This window comes from Tachysurus fulvidraco, chromosome 4 (genome assembly GCF_022655615.1).
Source record: "Tachysurus fulvidraco isolate hzauxx_2018 chromosome 4, HZAU_PFXX_2.0, whole genome shotgun sequence".
NCBI classification, from domain to species: Eukaryota; Metazoa; Chordata; class Actinopteri; order Siluriformes; family Bagridae; genus Tachysurus; species Tachysurus fulvidraco.
Genome location: NC_062521.1, coordinates 23890299 through 23909168, shown reverse-complemented (window position 1 = coordinate 23909168; position 18870 = coordinate 23890299). Strand labels below are relative to the sequence as shown.

The following is an 18870-nucleotide window of genomic DNA, read 5'->3' as shown; positions in this document are numbered from 1 at the left end:
AGGAAGAGTTAGATAAACTTGTTACTACAGCTAAATCAACATGTTCACTAGACCCCATCCCAACTAAACTACTGAAAGAAATGTTACATAAAGCTGGTGAGCCTCTACTTAATATCATTAACTCCTCATTATCTTTAGGTCACGTCCCGAAGTCTTTCAAGTTGGCAGTTATTCGGCCACTCATCAAAAACCTAACTTAGACCCAAATGAACTATCAAATTACAGACCTATCTCACACCTTCCATTTATGTCTAAAATACTTGAAAAGGTTGTGTCTGTTCAGCTGAGCTCCTTCTTACAGGAGAGAAACATCCTTGAAGAGTTTCAGTCATGTTTCAGGCCCCATCATAGCACAGAAACTGCACTTCTTAAAGTTACAAATGACTTGTTCTTAGCTTCGGACCAAGACTGTATGTCCTTATTAGTTCTACTTGACCTTAGTGCTGCATTCGACACTATAGACCACAACATTCTTCTAGATCACTTACAAAATTACACAGGTATTCATGGACAGGCTTTAAGTTGGTTTAGATCATACCCGTCAGACCGATACCATTTTGTAGAATTAAATGGTGAATCCTCCAATTTATTACCAGTTAATTATGGGGTCCCTCAAGGATCAGTTCTAGGACCTCTGCTTTTCTCGATATACATGCTTCCATTAGGGAACATTATTAGAAGACATGGGATTAGTTTCCATTGTTACACTGATGACACACAGTTATATATCTCATCAAAACCAGATGAAATAGCCACAGTGTCCAAATTAACTCAATGCCTTAGAGAGATAAAAGATTGTATGAACTGCAATTTTCTGTTGTTAAACTCTGATAAGACAGAAATACTACTTATAGGTCCAAAAACCAGTGCACAGAAACTCTCACAACTTAACTTCCATTTAGAGGGATGTACTGTTACTAATAGCTCAACAGTGAAAGACCTGGGTGTTATATTAGACAGCAACTTGTCTTTTAAAAATCATCCATACTACCAAAACAGCCTTCTTCCACCTTAGAAATATAGCCAAGCTGAGAAACATCCTGTCTGTCTCTGATGCTGAGAAGTTAGTTCATGCATTCATGACCTCTAGACTGGATTATTGTAATGCATTACTAGGTGGTTGTCCTGCATCTTTGATAAACAGGTTACAGTTCCAAAATGCATCTGCCAGAGTTCTCACTAGGACAAGAAAGTATGACTATATAACCCCAATTTTATCATCTCTACACTGGCTACCTGTTAAGTTTAGAATTGATTACAAACTGCTGCTACTTACATACAAGGCTCTTAATGGTTTAGCTCCCATGTATCTAACTAGTCTTCTGGTAGTTCCCAGAATACCTAAGTCTACTAAAGTTGGTAGAGCGTTTTCTTATTTAGCTCCCAAACTTTGGAATAGTCTTCCTGATAGTGTTCGGGGCTCAGACACACTTTCCCAGTTTAAATGTAGATTAAAAACTCATCTCTTTAGTCAGGCGTACACATAATACATCCTATAATATCATGCACCAGTACATCAGACCTGCACATTTTTATGAACAGCAGATATGTTAATCCCTCTCCACTGCTTCTCTCTTTGTACCCATCCTGAGGCATCCAGACATTGTACCAGCTCTCAACGTCCTCTGTGGGACGTAGCCTTTGGACGTCCACTGAGCCGAGGCCGACTCTAAGAATCCTGAGACATCTTCAGTTAGACTCTGTGATACTAAGGAGATCTGAAGTCCATGATCCTTACACCAATACAACATTTATCTGACTGTATATTACAATCACACCCCCAGTGTCACCCTGACATGAGGATGGGTCCCCCTTGAGTCCGGTTCCTCTCAAGGTTTCTTCCTTTACCAATTTAAGGGAGTTTTTCATTGCCACTGCTGCCTGAGTCACCTCAGACTTGCTCATAGGGGGATAAATACATACAGATTGTGAACTATATACATCTAATAATAATCTTGAATTTTTTATTCTGTCAATTCTTTTTCTTTTATTATTCGTTATTTCCTTTATCATTCCTTATGTTTACCTTCTGCTCTATGTTTATGTTCTGTAAAGCTGCTTTGAGACAATGTCTATTGTAAAAAGCGCTATACAAATAAACTTGAATTGAATTTAATTGAATATGGTGCATTTGGCTTCTAAATTGTTTTTGGTTATGTGGGCAATGCTGTGTAGTAATTTTGAGTTTTTGTTTTGCAGTTTGACCACACGTACACACAAAACCTGAACTTTAAACTACAGCAACAACAACGTATGTGTACATTGTGAGTTCTGCACGAGAGGAATAAATAATGATAAAAAAAAATCAATATCCTGCTTAATGTTATCATTTCGTGGGTAACAAGCACGTAGGTTCATGGAAATAGCCATGTATGAAGTAATCCTGATATGATGTATTCCCCAGTTTTGCAAATTAACATATTTTAGGAATTTAAATTTAAACCTTGAAAGCCACACATACTAAATTAATGCTATATAAATACCTCTATTAATTATACTTTCTCACTGATAATGTTCTAACATCTAAAATATACAATAAAAGGTTTTTTCTTAGTTTCCCCTCACCATAATCTAAGAACTAATCATTTGTTCTCACAGAACAAGTTCATGGGTTGTCCAGTGGGGAAACAAAAGGATCCTGTTTCGTGTGATTGTTGATGCAGGCAAGGCAATGAAATAGAAACTAATCTTTTAGCAGGAAACGAAACTCAGTCTCAGAGAGACATTCAGCTCTACACTCTGAGCTGTGAGATTCTAACATTCACAAGCTAGATGGCAGGTGAGACATATCAACTAATATTGTTTTCATATCTCAGTTTTATGATTATAGCAAATAATTATGGTAATGTTTAAACATTAATTTAACCTAAACTTTCTCAGGACAATTAAAGCAGAACATGGCCTGGCTCCTTTCACCTAAAATGCTGTTGATATATTTGGTTGTGGTTGTGGCAGCTTTTGGGATTCAGGTAGGCTAAAATTTCACAACTGTCTTAATGTCTCTCTTGTTAAATGTAATGTTACATTATATGCATAAGCAAATGTATATTTTTGTATTATTGTTTACAATTGTAATCTAAAACATCTCCAAATTCTAAGATTAGATAAGATAATATATGATATACTTTTATTCGTCCCACAATGGGGAAATTTCTCTGTTACAGCAGCAAAGAAAAATAAATGCAAATATATAAAAGAATAAAGACATAATATAGTACACAACACAATATATAAATACAAAGAAGAAAAAAGAAAACACGAGTAAGTAGTTATGCTAACAGACATATTACACACAGGTAATATTGCACATGTTGTTTTAAATACAATATAATTGTTATTATTGCAGTGTGTATTTTGGTGACTGGTTCCCTGGGAGCAGCTTTGATTGTAAAGTCCAATAGCAGCAGGGAGAAAAGGCTGTCTGTAATATAATATAAACAAGAATTTCATTACATGTAATAATGGTTATAATAGTTAGATAGCTAATAATATAATATAAGTAATAAGTATAAGTAATATAATTAAACTAATGTGAAGTTTACAGAAGGTCACATATTGATCATTTTTGTACATTGTATTATTATGTATACAGTTTTACATAGAATTGACCAGATTAATTGTTATTTTCCTCACAGTTCTGTGAGCAACAGAAAAGCTCTTCATGTGAACAAGGTGTGTACGGTACATTAACATTATGAGAAAAATTTAAATATGCAACAAGACAAGAAATTAATATTATGTTCTATCAGTTCAAGAATTTAGTGATGAACTTCGAATCCTGATGATCGGAAAGACAGGTGTGGGCAAAAGTGCAACAGGAAACACCATCCTCGGTAAAAAGGCTTTTAAATCTGATATGTCTTCTTCATCTGTAACCACACAGTGTGAGAAAGAAAATGGACATGTTCATGGCAGAAAAGTGTCTGTTATTGACTCTCCAGGGCTGTTTGATACTCAGTTATCTGTAGATGAGGTGGTCGGTCGGATTAAGCTGTGCATTCCCTTCTCTGCTCCAGGACCTCATGTCTTTTTAGTTGTGATTCAAATAAGTAGATTTACAGAGGAAGAAGAAAAAACAGTTCAGCTATTTCAAGCCATTTTTGGAGAAAATTCCTCCAGGTACACTATGGCTCTCTTCACTCATGGAGATCAACTAAAGGGGAAAAATATTCATCAGTTTGTTCGGAACAATACAAAGCTTTTGAATTTTATCAAGAAATGCAATGGAGGATACCATGTGTTTAATAATGAAGACCAGAATCCAGAACAAGTCATCCAGCTTCTGGACCAGATTGATATGTTGGTCACTGTAAATGGTGGAGAGCATTATACTACAGAGATGCTTCAGGAAGCAGAGAGAGCGATAGAAGCAGAGAAAGAGCGGATCCTCAAAGAAAATGAAGCACAAAGAAAGAAGGAGATAGAAGAGCTAAAGAAGAAGTTTGAAGGGGAGGCATTTGAGAAAGCAAAAGAGCAACTAAATTGGGAACATATCAGAGCAGCAAGAATGGCAGCTGAACAAAGCACTTCTCTGTTTGGAATTATATCCTATTTCATCAAGCGATGTGCAACAGCAATTAAAAATCTTTTTAATTAACACCATGTAAGATCAGAATTTCTTTTAAAGTAATAATTTACTCCTAATTTTATTTTGAGCAAAGAGTCAAATATTGTTTTTATAATAAAATAATAGAAACAATCCAAATGTTCAAAATTTTCAATTCTTCTAGATTTAGTGTGATTGAAAATTAAAAAGTATTTGATAAAAGTAAAAAGTATTTGATGTTTAATTTTGTTTTTTCCATGAAATACTTTCAGTAGTTATGAACAATTTTAATCTAATCTAAAAGCCAGCATAGCAGCCATAACATAGATGAATAGCAATGATGCAGGCTGAAACAGTAACTACAGTATATTAATGTTGTGTATTTTCCTAATATTGACCCTGTTTCCTGGCAAACATTATTTTCTGACTGTTTATTTAGTTAATCTTTAAAGAGAGTTAGGCAAAACTTTGACGCAATAAAATTAGCAAAAAACAAGAAAAAGCATTTGTGTTTTCATTCATTCATTCATTTTCTACCGCTAATCCGAACTTTTCGGGTCACGGGGAGCCTGTGCCTATCTCAGGCGTCATCGGGCATCGAGGCAGGATACACCCTGGACGGAGTGCATTTATTTATTTATTTATTTATTTATTTATTTATTTATTTATTTAATAACTGTGACCTTGATAATAACTGTAAAATTGCATGTAAGAGAAATTGCATGTAAGATAATTTTTTTCCAATTCTGATTCTGTACACTGGCCCAGCATGGTGTTACCATTTTATAAGCATAAGCACCAGTCCAGCTGATCCTTTATAAACATTATAAAATTTCTTGACAAAAGCAGCACTTAAAACAAATTTTTTGTTACTCTGAATTGTATGTAAGATGTGTTCAGATCATATAATATAATGTTATTACTTAGAGCAAGAAACATCTATGATATGTATCAGCAGTTCCTAGAAATACATTGGACATCAGTTTCCATTCCTGGGGAGATTTATAGCTAACATAAGACCCCACTCACTCCTGCCATCCTGTCACATCATTTAGTCTTTTGTACAATATACACCAGAACTGATAATTACACAGTCAGCTGCTCTTGTTAAGTCCTTAACTATAAGATTTCTGTTCTTAGATTTTATGACTCTGTTATTTGGCACCTTGTCGAAGAACAGCTATAATTCTGGGCTTTTTTGTATTGCACTATTGCGCTTTCAACTAGTCACTTTCACTGCGTGATCAGAAGGGTTGCAAGATTTAAGAGACAGACAGAGCTATGAAGCTTTGAGGCACTTAGCTACAGTTACAAAAAATTACATGTTTGTTTTAATTTATATTCTGCACATCTTCTTTGTTGTCTCAAATCAAATCAAATTTTATTTGTCACATACACATACATACAGCGTACGACATGCAGTGAAATGCTTTTTATGCACTATACAGATTATATCTAAATGTGTATGGTTTTAATGATTGTCCTTAAAGTGTCCATGTGCAGTTTGGTGTCTATAAAGTGACACTGTGCTGTTCAAGTCCAGAGTTAAAGTGTCATAGTGAAAAAAAAGGTTGTCCAGAAAAAAAGTGAAGAAGGAGGGAGAGGTCCAGTACTAGATACTTGTCTTGTTATTAGTTTCTTTTAACAAACTGTGCCAACCTGTGTCTCGGTTTGATTTATGAGTTGGTGCATTTCCAACATTTCCAGGTTTCCCCATGTCTTTTTAGATGGCAAAGTATTATCATGTATCTGTCGAGCAAGCTGCAGTTTATTATTTGTACTTATCTCTCAAAGATTTTGTCATCTTTGTTTTGTTTCCTGTTTCACAAATAGTATATAATCCTTCTTTTATTATATGCTGTGAATAATTATGATTACCGAATGATGTGTTACTGATTTAGCAGATCACAGCCACTTTAACCAGTGGACAAATTTGACAATTTTGTTTTCAGGGTGTCGATGATCAGTATAGAAATTCTTTGTAATGTTGCTCTCCATAGTTGTAGTTAATGACAGGTATGTAAGTAGACACTAATGACTTTAAAAATCTGTAGTGGTTCACTCAAGTGTTTTACCTTTTTATTTTACATAGAAAAAAAGGTGTTTTTTTTGTTTGTTTGTTTTTGTTTATCTTTAAAGCAAAAAAGGGATTTCAAACATATTTTAAACATATTTTGTAACCCAAGCTTTATTAAGATTAATGAATTGACTTCAACCAGTAAGGTTATATGAACAGAGGAAAAAAATGTCTCACACTGAAAGCCAACAGTGTCCTATTTTTATATCAGAGTTGTGGCCATTAAAAAAATAATTTTTTTATACTGATTGAAAATGTCCAATAAGTTGACTTCCATTCCACCAGTGGAAATGATCGGCAGTGTACTGGTAAAAAAAAAAATTTATGCTTGTCTGTCAGTAACACAGACAAATTCTATGCATGTTTACATAGAATAGCATCTGATTAATGATTTTTACCACGTCGTCAGTGATGGTTAGATGTTTGTCAGGGTGTGAGTCTTATTAGATCTTTCTGTTTGTCTTTTGTATTTGCTCTTTCAGACAGGCAATTTTCTTTAGTGATCCTGGTTTAAAGGAAAACTAAGTTTCAGTGATCCACCCCAGAGAAACTTATACACAATAAACCTACACGGCATAGATCTAAAATACAATCACTGTCATAGCTCAGAAAAAATTAGGGTGTGTGTTCCTTCTTTGAAAATAAGGACTTTTTGAAATAAATTTGGCTTTGTTCAGAAAGTTTAAAAAATAAACACAGGATTAGGGGTCGGTGATATAGCTTCAAAATTATATCATGATATTTCAGGGAAATTTGCGATAACAATATTTCAGATATAGGAAAAAAAAATACTGAAAACATTTTATCTCTGATTGCAGCACGCAGGCAGCAGCATTTATTAGTGCAAACAAAATTAAAGCAGCATATTCACTAATGTTGGCTTAAGAGATGACCTTTGAAAAGCCACTACATTCCCTCCGATGCTGAACAGCCTCTCGGCAGCAGTGCTGGTAGCAGGGATGCACAGGTATTTCTTGGCTAAACGGCTGATCCGAGGAAAGCTCCCCTCATGCATTTTCTACCACATGAGTGGATCACTCACTATCTGCTGGTGGACAATTCAAGTAGCTGTGTAGTTCAGCTTCTTTGTTGCTGTGCCCTTTAAAACGCTGCCAAGAGTCTTTTTTGGTCTCTTGGAGGCACCTTGGGTCAATTGGCTATTCCCCATTGGGTCAGATGGGGTAGAGATGTGTGACTGTGTGACTCTGTCAGGATAGAAGGAAACCTACTTCACAAACTTCACAAAACACATCATATCCTTTGCAAAACCATACAAAACCGCATCAGTAATTTCTATCTACTGTTTGTTTTCCTGTCATAAGGAGTGTAATTGGTGAGTACTCCAGTGATGCTCGGATGACTCGTGTGTTTACAGCCGTGTTGTAATGTAACAGGGTACAAACACTTCGTTACTGTACTTAAGTAGAAATGTCACGTACTGTATCTGTACTTTACTTCGCTATTTAAATTTGTCAACTTTCACTTTTACTCCACTACAAAAATGTATACTTTTACTCCGTTATATTTCCACTAAGCGTCTTCGTTACTCGTTACTACAAAATAAAATTAGAAGAAATGTGTAAAACTGCAATAAGGGAGGTTTGGCGAATCACTGCTCTTAGATTGCATTACGCTCCTCACGCTCTACGGAGAAGCACAGGCATGCGCAGCGTGCACGCGCAGTCAGAGCTGGAGGCATTTATAACGTTAATCTCCTGAAAGCTGCAAATACGGCAACCAAAAGCAGTGAAATGTCACTATTCTTATTACCAGAGTTGTAGCACAAACAAAATATTAATGCAAACAATCCATTCAATATTAAATAAAAATAAAATGTATTGATTTGGTATTGAAGCCTGAGATAGGCACAGGCTCCCCGTGACCCGGGGTAGTTTGGATCAGCGGTAGAAAATGAGTGAGTGAGTGAGTGAGTGAGTGAGTGAGTGAGTGAGTGAGTGAGTGAGTGAGTGAGTGCATTCATTGGACACACTGTTTGTAGAGAATGCACACATACATGAACTGATTTGATTCAAGACTGGCATCATTACATTAATATTGCATTAATGGCTTACTATGTAGTCATATAATATATAATATAAACTCTTCTTGTTTTAAATTCTCACTGAGGGCTAAAACCCCCTAAAGATGAAACCCTAGAACCGCCCCTGCTCTTATACCTACCGAAAATCACTGTAATTTTACTTTTTACTTTTACTTCAAATACTTAAGTATTAAATATCAGAAAATTACTTTTGATACTTAAGTACAGTAAATATCAGATACTTTAAGACTTTTACTTGAGTAATATTCTAAAAGGTGACTTTTACTTCTACCAAAGTCTTTTTCTAGTACGATACTTGTACTTTTACTCAAGTATTGCTTTCTAGTACTTAATACAACACTGGTTTACAGTATGTATTGAATGAAGTGGTAAACAGGTTAGTTGTGTTTCACAAACCACTTCCATACTATTGAAGTAGCTTTCTTTTTTGGTACTAAACCATCAGCCGAGGCTGATGTGCTGCTCTCACTCGCTGACATTGCGTCAATGTGCATGGCAGGGAACAGTCGGTTATAGATCATCACATGATACATCACTGATATTGGGATATGACACTTTTTTTATTATGTAAAAATTTATACTGGTATTATCGTGGATGTTATGATATGGCACACCCCTACACTTCATCCTGCATATTTATTCTACTTATAGGTACTTCGACTTTAGCTGGAGTGAACTCTTTGGATGGACTCATGAGGTTAAGGTTGAGTTTCCATCTTATAAACCTGAAAAAGCCTTCATCAGTTTGTTCATGACATGCTGGAAGTCTTATTCCAATCCTGTAAATGATTTACATCACAGTATCAAATAGAAAAAACTTTTTTCGAAGCGAGATTTGTCCATCCTGTGAGATCTGGTTTTCAATTTGTAGATAGATGTACAGAGTAGTACTTTAACAAAGCAGCAGAAAAACTGACCAGCAAGAAGGATTGTGTTTCAGTAGAAGGTGACATTAGAAATGACATAATTAACAGCACCATAAACATGTTTCTATCAGAATAGAAAATATTGCATTCTCCATTCTCATTCTTTTTATTTAAAATAATAAAGAATAAATAAACTCTGTACAAAACCCAAACTCAAAAGGTAACCTGAACGTCAACTTATAGTTGAAAATAAAGGTTTATATTTCAGTTTTGATCAATAAACAGGCTAATCTTTGTTTGTGAACCTGCTGTTAAAGGAGGACTGAGAATCAGAGATCTACCCCAAAGAAGCTGCTAGAAGCTGTATCATATTGAGCAAATACCTCAATAAAACGTCGATAATAACTGCCGTACCCTAAAAATGACCGAAGGTTCACCAAATGCTCTGGGCGACCCCAATCTTTCACTGCTGCCACTTTTCCGGGGTCAGTAGCAACCCCCTGTTAGGATACAACATGTCCTAAGTACTTTACTTGCTTCTGGAAAAAGCTACACTTATTTAGCTTGATCTTAAGACCCTCATGCTGCATCCGGACAAATACCTCTTCCAACCGTACCAAATGCTCCTGTACAGTAGACAGAAAAACAATAATATCGTCCAAGTACAACAACAAAGAGTGGAACCGCCTATCTCCAAACATACCTTCCATGAGTCTCTTGAAAGTTGATGGGGCATTACACAGCCCAAAAGGCATACGACTGAACTCAAATACGCAAAATGGAGTACAGAAAGCAGTCTTTGCTTTATCGGCCTCAGCCACTTGTACCTGATTGTAATCTCTAGTCAATGCATCTTTCCTAGTCATTGCATTAGGCTGATGATAATCGACACACTTCCTATTTGTCCCATCCTTTTTTGTACAAAGACAATAGGAGAGGAATAAGGACTACTCTCCCTTATCACTTTACTATCCAGAGGTTGTTGAATATGGGCCCGCACTGACTCATACCGTGAGGGAGGGATTCACCTATATGGCTGTCGAACTGGTTTATCATACACCACAGGGATCTCGTGTGTAATTAGTGATGAACACCTTATATATCACCCTCACTTACAGAAAAGAGGGACTGGTACTTATTCAAAAGATGCTTTGACTGTTCTACTTCCTGTTCTGCCTACCCTTCAAAATGACAAGAATTTACTCAATTTATCTGCATCTAAATATACAAAAACACAATTTTCCCATAGCATCAAAATAAATCCCCATAAATAAACAAATCAAACAATATAAAATAACAACCACTTGGCCTACCTCATCTGGGGCAAATTCAAACACAACCAAAGCAACACTATATCCTGCATGCTTTTAAAACAAGGCCCACATTTCGAGGCCTCTTCCCTAGTGCCTGCTTAAAAAGTCTTGGAATAATTAGCCAACCACACCCCCTGCTTGCCTGGCTACACTACACTAGACCCGGTGTAGGAAAATGAATTTACTATAGCCATAGCACCACCTAATTGACAGAGAGAGATGGGGCGTATGTACTAAGAACACAGGAGAGCTATGTTCATATGTGATGTGATGTGTGGTATGTCTGACACGAGCTCTGTTAATAAATATCATCACATTGACCACTGACTGTCACTGTATAATTTATCGGAGTGTTCGCCCGTGAGTCACTAAGTTTTGTCGAAAACAGAGCCTACACTAATTGAGGAATTTTCTCGAGACCGCACAGTGATGGCGGATTGCTTTCAAAGACCAGACCCGCTCAATTTTGATGGAAATATTGCCGACAATTGGTGATCTTCGAGCAAGATTATGACATTTTCATCACCGCCGCACACTATGATAAGCCTGCCAAGACTAGGGCATATATCCTCCTCAATCTGGCAGGACCGGAAGCCATAGAACGAGAGCAATCATTTGTCTGTGCAGCGGAGGTGCGCACACCGGGCAAGAATGGCGTGATCTTGACTCCCGCTGAATCGAGAGAAGATCCAGAGTGCCTGAAAACAAAATTACATGAAATATGCAATCCTCAACAAAATAAAACAAGAGGAGACTATTGAGGCATTCATCAGTTATCTCAGAATTAAACTGAGAACTGACTGACAAGCTGATCTGTGATAGGATATTATGTGGCATCAACAGTGAAAGCTTAAGGAAATTACTGTTAAGAGACAGTGATCTAACTCAAACTAAAGCCATCTAGATTTTTCTCATACATGAAATGACAGAGGAAAATAACAAAATGTTTGCTGTAACTCAGACTGCCACTAATGTGGATGCAATACAGCCAAATTCCAGCAGAAGAACAGCGCAAGACGATTCACCATCTATAACCAATTGTAGAAACTGTGAAAGCAATCATGCAGGAAAGAAAGAGAAATGACCAGCTTTTGGACAACAGTGTCATGACTGCAAGAAAATGAATCATTACAAGAAATGTTGCAAAGCACGCAATCAGTTTGGTCAGAAGAAATTCAGTCATAGGAAAGCGGTACATGAACTCGAAGTAGATCAACCCCTTGTCCATGATGACACTTTTTATGTTGATGGCATCAAATTTAACAAGTTTGTCAACACTGCTAACCCTCAAATGCCAGGGTTGGAGAAGGGATTTGTCACTTTACACATAAACAAAACTCCAATTGAAGTGAAAGTTGACACTGGGGCAAAATGTAACAAATGTCACAAATGATTTTTGAACAAATTGCCAACAACGAACGACCAGTGAAACAATCAAAGACACATAACCTTGTAGCTTATGTAGCTAACCTCTTGCAATGCAAAGCCGTGTAAAAGCAGAGCTGGACCGCATGGAGAGCCTTGGCAATCTCAGAGCCGACTTTTTTTGATTGGGGCTCGTCCATGGTGGCTACACATAAAAAGGACAGACAAGAAATCAGTCTGTGTATCAACCCGAAAGATCTCAACTCTGCCTTAGAGCGTAGAGGAAGTGGCATCCCAGTTGTCAGGAGCAACTGTATTTTCAGTGCTGGACGCGAAGAACTCCTTTCTGGCAGATTCGCTTAGACCCCAAGTTCTTCATGATGACTACATTTAGCACTTGATTTGGGCGCTATAGAGTTCTTCGTATGCCTTTTGGCATAAACTCAATGCAAGCAAAGTGTTCCACGCTCGATGGAGCAGTTATTTTCAGGGTATCCCTGTGCAATTATTGTTGACATCATTGTTGGAGGTTGCAACATTGCTGAACATGACATTAATTTGAAAAGAGTGTTGAACAAAGCGCGTGTGAGGTCAAGCTCAAGCTAAACCCTTTTAAATGCAAATAAAGTCAGTTATGTGGGACACATCTTTACAAGTGAAGGCCTGAAAGCTGATCCTTCCAAGACAAAAGCAATCTCTGAGATGCCAGTCCCCAAGGATGTCCCTGCACTACAGCGTTTCCTTGGAATGGTAAATTATCTGTGGAAATTTATACCAAACTTCAGCGACATTGCCACACCCTTCAGAAAGCTGACACACAAAGAGACTACGTGGTGCTGGTACCAGCAACACCAAAATGCATTTGAAACCCTCAAGTCATGTTTGTCCACCCCACCTAGAATACTATGCTGTGAAGAAGCCGGTCACACTAACCTGCGATGCCTCATGTTTCGGGCTTGGTGCTGCTTGCATGCAGGAGGGCAGACCAGTTGCGTATGCGTCTCGCACTAGTGATGGTGAAGTGAAGCTTTCTTGAAGCAGTGAAGCTTTCAACCCAATTGTATCGGAAAAAGGTTCATTACCCAAAGCTTTTCAAATCAGAGCTCCACGAGGACCTCTGCTGGTGAAAGCGCTATCACAGAATGTTCAACAACCAAACAACGTATTAATTTTAGAAGCAAAAATTAATGGATTGACAAATTAAGTATAGATTAATAAATAAATGAATCAATATTTTAAATACATGACCAAAGCATGTTGCATTGCATACGCTTGGTAACTCCAAACAAAAATGTAATAAAGATAACTTTTTGTATGGTGAATGTGGACATTTTGACTGTTTTTAGAAAAAAATCAAACTCATGAATATTGAAGGTACATAATTGCAGAAACATTTTTACACGATTATATATATGCCTTACAGACTACTGTACTGTAGGCTAGATGGATGCTTTGTGTTTAATTATGTTTTATTAACAATCAGCAGTCCGCAATCAGGTGTCCACCTGTTCAACATGACTATATAGACACACAGTCTTATTTGTAAGTGTGAGCTCGTGAAATGGACATTGTAAGTGTTCTTGAATGAGTGATGCTTAAAGTGTAAATGACAGATGAAAATAAGAGTGATATTGCTTAAAGAAATGCATACATAATGGGATGGAAATTAATGTTGCTATAAGCTTGGGGGAATTAATTGTAGTGATTTATGGGTAACTTATGTGGTTTGATTTTTATTTAGGAACAGGATTTTCTCCACAGTGCTGGGGCTGAGCATATTTCTTTTCTTGCTGACCACTTTGCCAGCATTAGAAAATACCTGTTCACAGGGCACAGAAGAGCCAGGAGAACACAAAAAGCTCAGGGCCAGCATGTATAAACAGGGGTAAATGTGCTTGTGCCAAAACTGAAGTGGATTTTCAGAGCGGGGGATGTTGGTTTCACTCAGGTCACGCTGAACCTCAACCTTTCTTGTTTCCATCACCTGTTGATCAAGAAGATCCCACAGTCCTGTCCCTGAAAAGTGGAAAAATTCACAAGATTTTATATGTGCAGTAAAATAGAATGGGGCCATTATAGACTTTGAGTCCTACCTGAGGTGCCTGCAGCTGCTGTAGTGGTTTCCCCATGCTCTGGTATGGGGTCAGATGCTGTTTCCCTTACCTTTGTTGCACACTCAGCTGTAAGACTTTTGATAGCATTCTGGGCATTGGATGGATTGCAAAACCCAATGGTTTTAAAACATGGATCCAGGAGAGTGGCAAGGGTAATTTGGCTTGCTGTTTCATAATGAGACAACCTCTCAGACATTAGTGTGATGAGGTTGGTGCAGAGCTGTGCTGCTTTCTCATCAGTCAACACTTGCTACTTTGTAGATATAGCATGCCTCAACATGCGAATGAGGGGAATGACCTTGGAGCAAGACACAGTTTTTTCTGCTGAAAGTTCAGCAGTTGCATCCTTTAGTGGAGACAGTACACCAAGGCACTCCCACATTGTGTGGTACTCTGCTGAGGATAGAGGAGCCAAATCTGTCCTCAGGGACACCGGTGCAGCACCAACTGGTTCACGCTGTTCATAAATTCTAGACAGTATGTCAAATGTGCTGTAAACAAGAGAAGCATGTCTCTACTTCCTGTTGTAATTTATGAGCAGGTTTGCCATCTGTTGCTGGAAACTGACAAGTCAATCCTTTGCAACAGTGCCTGATATAAAATAAGCAACAAACTTCCTTGCCTTGCTCCTGATCTCGTGAAGCCCTGGGAAGTCAATAGCTTTTTTTAACAATAACGTTGTTCTTTACTGTCAATGAAATGGCAAGTAACAGCTAAATAAGAATCCATATGTATTGATGTCCACATATCCGAAGTTAAGGTCACAGCTGTAGCCCTAAGAGAGTTCTTATTATTTAATGTACACTCTTATTGTATTTCTATAATTTACTATTTTACTTTTAATTATGCACAATGTACTTTGTTTAAATTTAATTGTTTTGGTAATACAAATGTACAGTTTTTGTCATGCCAATAAAGCACACTTAAATTGAGAGATAGAGAGAGAGAGAGAGAGAGAGAGAGAGAGAGAGAGAGAGAGAGAGAGAGAGAGAGAGAGAGACTGTGTTCCTATTTTGACAAGAATAAAATAACAGCAGCACTTTTAAACCACTTAATTATTCTAATAATTAAAACAATTGAATAAAAATAAAAGTAGGCTTTAGCCTTGGGTGTTGGCTACATCTTGGACAGAGTATCTGGCACTGTCATGCTTTGCAAAAAAATGCCTCAAAACAGATCAAGGATAGACCTTGTCTCAAAAGTATAAAGTGTGAACCATTTAAAAAAAGATCATGGTATCAGGCGGTGCACAAATGGCTTTTCTTGCATTCCTATATATTTTAACTTATTACTACTATCCAATAAATATATATGTCAAAATATGACATGAAATGTTACATTGAATCATATAATTGCCCAATGATGAGTGAGATTTAAGTTATAAATATAGGCTTTACAACAAAACCTTATACTGTATATCCACCTTATTGGGCAAAATCAAATGAAGGTGTTCCCACATTTCAGAACACGATCTTTTTGTAACAGGCTCCATTGACAACTCGCAACAATAAGCTCTCCTAAACTCGCTATACAGTAATAGATTCTGTGTAATGCAATAGTCCAATATAACCCACGAGGGTGTTCCGCGCACGATTTTAAACCCTTGAATCAGATAACGAAGCAGTCATGTGGGTGTGTGTAAAATGAAGCTTCAGACGTCATTGGTCACGTGATTTTGCCAGAACGAAACAAGCTTCGATACAAAGCTTCAATGAAAATCAGTTAATTTTTTTGACACACGCCTCACAGACACAGAGACACAATATGCTCAGATAGAAAAGGAGCTGCTAGCTGTCGTGTTTACCTGTACTAAGTTCATAGACTATGTGTACGGAAAACCCAGACTCGTTGAAACAGATCACCAACCCCTGGTGACCATTCTAAAGAAACCAATCCACCCAGCCCCTGCAAGACTACAAAGAATGTTGCTCAGGTTACAGTGCTACGACATCACTCTGGTTTACAGGAAGGGTAAGCACATGTATCTCGTGGACACCCTATCTCGAGCTCCAAACACAGAAGTCCCTCCTGACACATTTGAGGTCATGTCTGTCAATTACATCTCGACCGCCCGACTGGAGGAAGTCAGAAAGCATACGGCAGAGAATGAGGTGCTACAGGATCTCAGTACTGTGATTCAGTGAGGTTGGCCAACTATAGAACATAGCTTGTGCCCTGCTGTGCTTCCATACTTTCCTTACAGAGATGAGCTTGCTGTGGAAGACGGAATAGTGATGAAGGGCAACAAAACATTCCTCGCTCATTACAGAGAGAATACATCTGTATAGTCCACAGAGGTCATCTTGGTCTGGATGCTACTAATCACATAGCTAGAGGTAAACTTTTCTGGCCAATGATGACAGCTGATATCACTGCAGAACTAATTACATGCTCAGTCTGCAACAGCCACATCAACCAAAAGAACCATTAAAGCCATACCCTGTTCCAGACTTACCTTGGTCTTCTATAGCAACAGATATGTTTAAGTGGTGTGGCCAAAACTACCTGGTGCTTGTGGATTCATACTCAGGTTGGAATGAGATTGACTTTCTCCGTGACATAACATCGTCAGCTGTATTAAACTAAATTGTAGAGACATTTCTCTGTGCATGGCACACCTCACACACTCATTTCTGATAATGCAAGACAGTACACAAGTCAGCGATTCAGAGAATTGGCTAAACATTGGGACTTTATACATGTCACCAGTAGTCCAGAGTTCCCACAGTCAAATGGCCTGGCAGAAAGAGCGGTCCGCAGTGCCAAACAACAGAGATGGGACGGATGTAGTTCTCAATCTCCTAAATCTGAGAAACATTCCCCAAGACTCAATGTTGGGTTCCCCTACACAACGCCTGCTGTCACGACAGACACGGTAAGCCATTCCTGTTAATTCTAGTCTATTGGAGCCAGCCCCCAAACATGCACAGCAAGTCACCGCTCAGCGCTGTCATAAGAGAATGATCCAGAAGCGGTACTATGATGTCTCAAACCCCCAAAGGATATGACCACCTTTGCACAGTAAAGGTGAATAAGGAGCCTCGGTCATACACAATCCAATGCAATGGGAGAACATACAGGAGGAACCGACGCCACATCCTTCCTGTTGCTGAGCCCCCACCATCACGGCTCAACCCCGAGAACATTGACTCTCAGAACACCACTACACATACACAGGACTTTGCTCCCCCTACACCACACTCACCACAAATACACATTTCACAACCAGAATCCACTCCTACTGACCTGCTAATACACACTGTACAATCTCATATTAAGGTCAGTAATATACCTTACAGAACACGTTCAGGTCGTATCTGCAAGCATAATCCAAAATATGAACAGTGAGTTCTAGTAATGGCATATTTAGTGACACTTTGGTTATTATTTTAAGTGCCTCTTTAAATGTGTATATTTTGGACGTTTCAATACTGCCAGTGTCATTCTTTGTTGAAGTTTTCTTTATGCATACAGAGAACATCTTAAGATTTTTATCTGTTAATGTTCATTTATTTACTGCAATGGATACAATGCTATAATGGAAGTCATTCATATTCTTGGTTATTGATCAAGTCAGTGTCGTGCCAGTACTGTGTGTGTGTGTGTGTGTGTGTGTGTGTGTGTGTGTGTGTGTGTGTGTGTGTGTGTGTGTATATCATTGTTATAAATGATCTGTTCTGCCCTTTATCTCAAACACCTTGCTTGAGTATGCAGTCAGATAATGCCCCCCAAAGACAACAAACTCTGTAATGGTTTCAAAATGTGCTGCTGTCCAAGGAGTAACATAAAACTGTAAAGGTACAAAATAAAGAACTCTAAGCATACATAATCAATAATATGTTCACATAAATACAACAAAGGCCCTTCACATTCCTTGTAGCTATCATCAACTGTTTCAGAAATAGATTGTGCCATTCACAAAAACAGAGAATTAAATTAACATCTGCCATATAAAATATAACAATTTACTATAAATATGCATGGGAACTATAACGTAACAATATCCACATACCGAAAGTGCCTTCAAATCAACTTAAATCAAGGAGCATAGCCATGACCGCATGCTCTTCCCTGCTGCTGCTGAAAACTAGTCTCACCTTTCGGATGTCATCATATAAGGACTTAAACAATAATATGCCTCAAAATACCTCATTTGAACAAAAGGGGTCACTCTAGAATAACATTTCAACAAACAATACATAAATGTTCGTAGAGTCATCAGGTAGTTTTAGCTGACGTCTTCAACACAATAAAAGTAGGACAGGCTCATGGGTACTGAAGTATTTAGTTTACTGTCCGATTTGACACACCAAATAAATGGAAAAACGGCTTTTCTCAGAAAAGAAACCATAGCACAATGGTTAGAACCCTACAGAATATAAAGCAATAAAAAACAAGGATAGACCTGGTTAAATGATGAGAAATGTAGTGATTAAAGTTTAAAAATGAACAACAAATGAGCAAAAACGATGCATCGGAGTGGCAGAAAGAAAAATGTGGTGCAAACACGAAAGATGCTTCCTATAC

General features: G+C 37.8%; 1 protein-coding gene across 1 annotated transcript in view; it reads left to right on the top strand.

The window, feature by feature from the left end:
- The first annotated feature begins 2028 nt into the window (after positions 1–2028).
- LOC113637532 overlaps positions 2029–18870 on the top strand; it is a 48130-nt gene continuing 31288 nt past the window's right edge. Inside the window, exons 1-3 of the mRNA XM_047812154.1 lie at positions 2029–2251; positions 2599–2779; positions 2881–2969. Of these exons, the coding sequence (XP_047668110.1) occupies positions 2773–2779; positions 2881–2969 (96 nt within the window). The 5' untranslated portion in view covers positions 2029–2251; positions 2599–2772. The remainder of the gene's footprint in view (positions 2252–2598; positions 2780–2880; positions 2970–18870) is intronic.